Source organism: Delphinapterus leucas, unplaced genomic scaffold (genome assembly GCF_059928025.1).
Source record: "Delphinapterus leucas isolate spDelLeu-1000000601 "Yukka" unplaced genomic scaffold, BTC_Dleu_Yukka2 spDelLeu_asBTCV2_sq25, whole genome shotgun sequence".
Classification (NCBI taxonomy): domain Eukaryota; kingdom Metazoa; phylum Chordata; class Mammalia; order Artiodactyla; family Monodontidae; genus Delphinapterus; species Delphinapterus leucas.
The window spans coordinates 5,299,400-5,308,211 of NW_028322234.1; the positions used below are offsets into that span (position 1 = coordinate 5,299,400).

At 43.0% G+C, this 8,812-nt stretch overlaps 1 protein-coding gene across 1 annotated transcript; it reads right to left on the minus strand.

The window, feature by feature from the left end:
- Window positions 1-7,899, minus strand: LOC111166560 (olfactory receptor 10T2-like). The gene is given in 2 exon segments (XM_089905214.1): window positions 1-5,447; window positions 5,450-7,899. Coding segments are annotated over 2 exon segments (930 nt in total). The 5' UTR covers window positions 5,958-7,899; the 3' UTR covers window positions 1-5,025.
- Between the last annotated feature and the right edge of the window lie 913 nt (window positions 7,900-8,812).

Consider the following 8,812-nt stretch of genomic DNA (forward strand, 5'->3'; position numbering starts at 1 on the left):
TCTCCAGACCCCCTGGTTCAGTGGGCATGAGGTGGCCTGTGTTTCTAAGCACTCTTACAGACTTTAAGAAGGAGCCCAAGGCACCAGGCTCCTTCTAAACTGTGATGCAAGGCCGCAGTCCTTGCTTCCATCTCCTTGAACCAAAGACAGCGCCACCTGGGCCGCTAGTCATCCTCACCAGGCAGGTAAAACTGTGAGTCTTGCATAGCTGACTGTGTTTACTGAGTCTATAGCCCTCTGGGAAGTGGTTAGGAAAAGCCAGATTATTTGTTATATTTGTTTGCTACTTCTTGCCACTGTCGTTAAAGAGAGAGGTGTACTGAGGCGAGCAGAGGTAGCAGGGACTCTAACAATATTGAGGTAGTCTCTCTCCATGCAGACTACAATTTAAATCGACTGAGTCTGGTGGTTTGGGGAGTTCAAAGGGAAGCAGCGATACAAAGTGGCCCTGAGGAGGCAGTTATAGCAAGAGATTAACCATTTCTCAGCATCCTCGAGAGAATGCGAAGGTCCAATCAAGTATAGAAGCCAGGAAATAAATGAGGGCATCATTCGGGTTTAAGAACTATGCCAGGTGGATGAACCTTGAGGACATGATGCTCATTGAAAGACAGATACTGTATCATTCCACTTCTATGAGCTATTTAGAGTAGTCAAATTCATAAAGAAAAGACAGTAGAATGGTGGCTGCCAAGGGCTGGTGGGGGGCAGGGGGTGGTGAGGAATGAGGAGTTAGTGTTTCATGGGGACAGAGTTTCAGTTTTATGAGACGAAGAGCTCTGGAGATGGATGGTGGGGGTGGCGAAACAACATTCTGAATGCACTTAATACCACTGAACTACCATACATTTCAAAGTAGTTAAGATGGTCAGTTTTATGTTGTATGTATTTTGCCACAGTTTAAAAAAATGAAAAGGAAAAACAAAAGAGCCGTGCCAGCGGAAATCTTTGGCTGTGGTTACTTGCCCATTTAGCTGCCTGAAGAAAAAAGGACCAGACACCTACTAAATTTTTGAGAGAAACTATGAGCTTGGCCTGCAAAAGATCTCTGGCATATAAAACAATGCCCCAGGGAGTTCCCCGGCGGTCCAGTGGTTAGGACTCAGCGCTTTCACTGTGGGCCCGGGAACTAAGATCCTGCAAGCCTCGAGGTGAAGCCAAAAACAACAACAACCAAAAAAAAAACAATGCCCCAAGTTTGTACCATGAGGTCCTTAAAATCATACCACAGGAAATGGAATGAGAAAGCTTCAGAAGTGGTGATGGGGAAGAGAGGCCAGTGAGGAACCTCCCAGAGGATACAGCCAAGGACCATGGGCAAAGACCTTACTCTCAGCAATGGCAGTCTTCACGATTCCTGCCTAACTAAATATTTTAATTGCTAAATTCAGTGATTTCTGTGGGCTTCCCATGCTTCCACTGAGGTTTTTGGTTTACTATGGCTTTAACATTTATTTTGCATGTAGATTGGAAGGTTTTTTTTCAAGTCTGTGGGTCACCAGCCACAAGAAGCCATTACAGGGCTCGAAGAACAGTGTGAATTAGATGCTGTGAATGATTGACTCATCAGGCTATGACCTCGGAGAGGATACTCTATATATGAGGAGTGCGTGGTTGTTGTATGACACTGAGTAGAGGGGCACCAGTCCTTCTGGTTCTGCCTAGGAAGACGCCTTCAGGTGTTTCAGCACCAAGATATTTACAAGACAAAGAAATCCTTCTCTTGCTAATACTGCCTGCCTCTCATAGCGTAACTTTTTAAATTGTAATTGGGGCAAAATACACATACCATAAAATTTACCACTGTGACCGTGCTTAAGTGTGCAGTTCAGTGGTTGCTAGGTACATTCACATTGTCGTGCAACTATCACCACCATCCATCCCCAGAACTTTTTCATCTTGCAAAACTGAAACTTCATAGTCATTAAACAACTCTCCATTCTCCCTCTCCCGGCTCCAGCCCCTGGTAATCACTATTCTACTTTCTGTCTCTATGAATTTGACCTCCCTAGTTACCTCATATAAACAGAATCATACAATATTTGTCGGTTTTTGTCTGGCTTATTTCATTCAGCATAGTGTCCTCGAGATTCATCCACGTTGTAGCATTTGTCCGACTGTCCTTTTTTAAGGCTGTATAATATTTCCTTGTGTATATATACCACATTTTGATTATCCATTCGTTTGTCAGTGGGTGCTTGGGATTCTTCCACCTTTTGGCTACTGCGAATACTGCTGCTATGAACATGAGTGTACAAATGCCTCTTTCAGACTCTGCTTTCAATTCTTTTTTTTAAAGATTTATTTATTATTTATTTATTTACTTTATTTATTTTTGGCTGTGTCGGGTCTTAGTTGCAGCATGCAGGATCTTCGTGGAGGCATGTGGGATCTTTCGTTGTGGTGTACAGGCTTTCTCTTCTCTAGTTGTAGCACGCAGGCTCCAGGGCACGTGGGCTCTGTAGTCGTGGTGTGCAGGTTCCAGGGTACGTGGGCTCTGTAGTTTGCAGCTCACAGGCTCTAGCTGAGGCACACGAGCTCAGTAGTTGTGGCATGCGGGCCTAGTTGCCCTGCCGCATGTGGGATCTTAGTTCCCTGACCAGGGATTGAACCCACGTTCCCTGCCTTGTAAGGTGGATTCTTTACCACTGGGCCACCAGGGAAGTCCCTCAGTTCTTTTCTATATATACCCAGAAGTCAACTTGCTAGATCATATGGTAATTCTATTTTTCATTTTTAATCTTTTGAGGAAGCACCATACCATTTTCCATAGCAACTGCACCATTTTATAATTCCATCAACAGTGTGCAATTGTTCCAATTTCTCTACATCCTCACCAACACTTGTTATAGTGGAAGCCTCATCACTAGTGTTTATCTTGCTCTTTTTTTCTAGTTTCTTGAGGTGTAAAGTTAGGTTACTGACCTGGGATCTTTCTTCTTTTTTAATGTAAGCGCTTACAGCTATGAATTTCCCTCTGAGCATAGCTTTTGCTAAATCCCACAAGATTTGGTATGTTGTGCGTTCATTTTCATTTATTTTAAGTATATTCCAATCTAACTTGTAATTTCTTCTTTCACCCATTGGTCAAAGGTGTGTTGTTTAATTTCTATATATTTGTAAAGTGTCCAGTTTTCCTCCTGTTACTCATTTCTCATTTCATTCCATTGTGGTCAGAGAAGATACTTTGGATGATTTCAATCCATCATCTTTGTTTAATTAAACAGAAGTGAACTACTAAACTACAAAACTCACTTCACATCTATTAGGATGGCTAAACTCTTCAAAACCAGAAAATAACAAGTGTTGACGAAGATGTGGCGAAATTAGAACTCTAGTACACTACTGGTGGGAATGTAAAATAGTGCAGCCACTATGAAAAACAATTTGGTGATTCCTCAAAAAGTTAAACAGAATTACCTTATGATCCAGCAGTTCCACTCCTAGTTACATACCCAAAGGGATTGAAAGCAAGGACTCAATCAGATACGTATACACAAGTGTTCATAGCAGCACTATTCACAGTAGCCAAAATGTGGAAACAACCCAAGTGTCCATCAACAGATGAATGGATAAACAAAAAATATATATATCTATGTGAATAACATGGAATATTATTCAGCCATAGACAGGAATGAAGTTCTGGTATGTGCTACAACATGGATGCTCCTTCAAAACGTTATGCTAAGTGAAATAAGCCAGACACAATAGGACAAGTATTATATGATTCCACTTATATGAAACATGTGGAATAGGCATATTCATAGTGACAGAAAGTAAGGTAGATGTTACCAGGGATGGGGAGGATGGGGGAATGAAGAGTCGTTACTTAAAGGGCACACAATTTCAATTTAGGAGGATGAAAAAGTTTTGGAAAGAGATGGTGGTGATGGTTGCACAAACTTGTGGATGTAATTAATGCCCCTGAGTTGTACACTTAAAAATGATTAAATAGTAGAAATTCATCTCATGTTCTTTTAAGTGGCTAACCATTATCCTTAATTTTGAAGATGAAAATGGTGGTAATTTGAAACTGAGCTTCAAAATTTTAAAAAGGAGATGGAAGAACTTAAAACAGCTTAATGCCTTTTTCAAAAAGAATAAAGCAAACTAAATAATGTTAACAGTTCTTATCCATTCATTCAATCAACAAATATTTGTCAACTGAATCCAAAATACCAGGCTCCATGCTATGCAGTGGAAATACATGTTATTTTTGGACCTTACACTGTAGTGAGAGGTTGTACGAAGACCTTACACTGTCTAAAGGAGACAAACAATAGATAATAAGGTCATTTTAGTTAGTGATAAATACTTGGAAAAAATAGTATCAAGAGACTGAGAAGACAAGCCACAGACTGGGAGAAAATATTTGCAAAAGATGTATCTCATAAAGGACTGTTATCCAAAATATACAAAGAATTCATAAAGTTCAACAATAAGAAGAAAATTTTAAAAGGATAAAAAGATAAAAAGTTTTGTTATATATATTTCACTACAATAAAAATATTTTAATTCTTCCTTTTTTCTTTCTTTCCCCATCATATACCAAAGAAATAAAAGACCCAAGGGGGAGAGAGGTGGCCAACGATCATGAAAACATCATTTAAGTGTGACAGGAAAAATAAAGGCAGCCTTTGGTTGGTAACATTCATTCTCCGCACACACACCCCCCAAAAAAAGTGAACTACTTCTGAGCGAGACAAAATAAAAGGATGCTGGACCGGGTGCCAACCCCTGTTCACTGCTAGGTAAAGCACTGCCCTCCACTGCCCCCCAGCACCGGGTAGCGTCAGGGCCGCCCTCCACTAGTGACCATCATGCACTGCGGACCGCCTTGCAACCCAGCAAAGTCAAAGAAATGAAGACGAAGGGAAAGGGCAGCCTTTATGGAGTTCATGCTGGGTCTCAGGCACTGTTTGTAAATTGCCTCACCCAGGCTACTTCATTTAAGGTTATGGGAGTGGCCTCTGTTTTCCAGGTGGGGGAACTGAGTGTCAGGCAGGGCAAGTGTTCATGAAAAAGCTAGAGCCGGAACTTAGGACGAGTGCTTATTTTTAAAACTCCGCGGCTTCGCTCCAGGGTCCTCCTCGATGCCACCCTCACATCTTTATTGCGCAGAGTGTGTACCACCGGGTTCAGCAGCGGTGTCACCACCGTGTAGAACACAGCCACCAGGCGGTCCTGGTCCGGGTTCCCTCTGGACTCAGGCCTCAGGTAGATGATGGAGGCGCAGCCAAAATGCACAATGACCACGGTGAGGTGGGCCGCACAGGTGGAGAAGGGCTTGTGCCGGCCGGCTGCTGAGGGGATCCTCAGGAGGGCGGCCACAATGAAGGTGTAGGAGAGGAGGATGAGGAAGGAGACCAGCACCACGAGGATACTCAGGAAGAAGAATGCCAGCGCTTTGCCGGCACTCCCCTTGCAGCTGAGCTTCAGGACCGCGTGATGTCGCAGAAGAAGTGTTCCACGCGTTCGCTGCGGCACAAGGGCGAGGAGAAGATCAGGCTGGTCTCGATCAAGGCCACCGAGGACCCGAAGCAGAAAACCAGGGCTCCCAGGTAGAGGCAAACTGTGGGTCTCATGATCACCCAATAACGCAGGGGCTGACAGATGATGGCAACGCAGCGGTAGTAACCCATCAGGGTAAGGAGGAAGCAGTGGCTGCATCCCAGGCCCAGGTAGAAGAACATCTGAGCCCAATAGCCAGGGATGGAGATAGCTCCACTCTCCATGAGCAGATAAGCCAGCATATTGGGGATGGTGACCAGCGTGTAGCAGGTCTCAGAGAGGGACAGCATGGCCAGGAAGCGGTACATGGGAGTGTGAAGGGTCCGATCCGCATGTATGATGGTGATGATGGTGACATTGCCACTCAGGGTAACCAAGTATGTGAGGAAGGACAGTGCAAAGAGGGTGGTCCTCAGGCCTGGGAAGGTGGAGAAACCCACCAGCATGAACTCCGTCACCAGCCAGGTGGCATTTTCCTACTGCTTCTCAGGAACCTGAGAGGAGAAAGCAGAGGAAATGGAATAGGACAACTTAATAAGGCTCTGCTAAGCAACAGATACCAGTGAGATAGGATAATCATCCCTGTTTTACAAAAAAAAGAAAAAAGAAAAAAAGGAAAGAGAGACTCAGAAATGAGGTCACTGTTTTCCTCATATCACCCAGCTAGCAGCTCTTCAACAGACGAGAAAATTACAGATATGGAAATGACCTGAGTGCCAATTAACAGATGAATGGATAAAGAAGATTGGTATGTAGACACATTGGAATATTATTCAGTGGTGAGAAAGAAGGCAGTAGTGCCATTTTCGACAATATAGATGGACTTTGAGGACATCATGCCAAGTATGATGTCAGACAGAGAAAGAAAAATACTGTATGATCTCACTTATATGTGGAACCTAAAAGCCAAATTTGTAAAAAAAAGAAAAAAAAAGAATAAAATGGTGGTCACCAGGGCTTGGGATACATTGATATATTGTAATATGATTACCACTGTAGCCATATTCAGTATCTCTATCATGTCACATAATTATTATAGCTCTTAGAGTCTCTAAATAATCCTTGCCTCATCTCCAAAGCCATGGGTGATGGAGTGGGGAAGGGAGACAGACAATAAAAGTGTATTATCAAAGTTTTGGCTGAAATAAAAACACACAAAATGAGAGCTGTGAGTTTCAGCTTTATTTGGGGACTTACTGAGGACTATAGCCCAGGAGACAGCCTCTCAGAGAGCTCTGAGCAACTGCTCCGAAGAGGTGGGGGGCAGGTCAGCATATATGTAATTCTGGAGAAGGGGATGTGCCATCAAGCACACCTCTTCGTAGAAAATTACTGCTGGTCACAAGGCACAGTTATTTTAGTTAATGATTTTAGTGCTTTTCTAAGTATGGGAAGATGCAAGAAACTGGGTTCATAAAAGTCTCTCCTGGGGCTTCCCTGGTGGTGCAGTGGTTAAGAATCCGCCTGCCAATGCAGGGGACACGGGTTGGAGTCCTGGTCCGGGAAGATCCCACATGCCGTGGAGCAACTAAGCCTGTGTGCCACAACTAATGAGCCTGTGCTCTAGAGCCTGCGAGCCACAACTACTGAGCCCATGGACTACTGAGCCCGTGTGCTGCAACTACTGAAGCCCGCACGCCTGGAGCCCATGCCCCGCAACAAGAGAAGCCACCATAATGAGAAGCCCACACACCACAACGAAGAGTAGTCCCCACTCGCTGCAACTAGAGAAAACCTGTGCACAGCAACAAAGACCCAGTGCAACCAAAAATAAATAAATAAAATAAATAAATTTATTTTTAAAAAAATCTCTCCTGAAAATATCTAACTATCTGAAGGGCTGTTCTGTCAGTTTTCCCAGAGCACAGAGAGCCTCATTCCTGATCTCCACCCTGAACCCTTTCAGGGTGTGTTGAAGGTCAGTGACTGCAGTGGCCAATGACTCAATCCTTGAAGAGCCCGGTGGCCAGTGACATTCTTTAGTGGGACCACTACAATTTAATCCCACCTGGAGGTCCCTGAGGCGCAAGAAGGGAAGTGGGATGTTTGTCCACCAGCCCCCAATCGTCTTGCTCAAGAGTTTTGACCAGGAGGCGTTAATCTCCCAGTACTTCCAAACCTGCCACATGTACAGGGAATTCAAAGTCTGGCAGGTAAGGAAGAGAATAAGCGCCAAGGGGATATGGTCCAGGAATTTACAGGTTCCTCTACAATCCGTGTGTAAAGAATACCCAAGAAAGGCAAAGCCTGTAGCATCGATATCTGAAATGAACAAAGGAATACTTTTAGGAGACCTAATACCCAGGGCTACATCAAGTCTTCCATGAGCCCTAGGCACTTTTGCCTTCCTCCATAAAAATTGTTTTTGTTTTTGTTTTAAAAAGGGAATTCCTTGGCAGTCCAGTGGTTAGGACTCCGCACTTCCATTGCAGGGAGCAGGGGTTCCATCCCTGGCCCAGAAACTAAGATTCTGCAAGCCTCGCAGAACAGCCAAAGAAAAAAAGTTGTTTTTACTTAAATTTTATTTTTAAAATTTTTATTTAAATACAATTTAATTTATTAAATAAATTAAATACAATTTAATTTTTTAATTTATTTCAGTTTTATAAAAATTTAAAATTTTACATTTTAGGACTGTGTTGGTGTAAAATGAATATAATTTTCACCCTAAAAATTTATTTATTTCTTCTGATCTTAGACATTAACACAATTTCATGAGCCCCCTAATGGTATTGCAGGCCCTAGGCCTTGGCTGATAAATACATCTGTGTTAATTAAATGGAAAATAACTCTGAATTATTGACCTTTTTTTTTTTGGCCACGCTGCCGGCATTCGGGATCTTAGTTCCCCCACCAGGGAGGGAACCCGTGCCCCCTACAGTGGAAGCACGGAGTCCTAACCACTGGGCAGCCAGGAAATTCCCATAAAATTATTGACCATTCTAATTCAAACAATGAAGCATTAGTAAAAATCCTGGATTGGCGATAGTTTTATTATTTTATAATCAATTAACCTGCTAGCTCAGAAAAATATATATAACCTATTTTGGAATGTTTCTGAGTATTTTGCACTCATTTGGAAAATGGTCCTAATGTAATCTTTCCCTGCTTATCAAGAGTTAATTGGTTTGGAGAGAAGCACATTTCAGCCTTGAAATCCTGAAATACCGACTCTGAGATGAGGATGGGTGGAGGCGGTGGAGAGGTGAGTCCTGATTTATGCGCCATCTAGTGGCACTTTGGGTAATCTGCAAGCCAGTGACCCTCAGAAGAGAATAAATAGCTGTGCCCCTGAAATTAC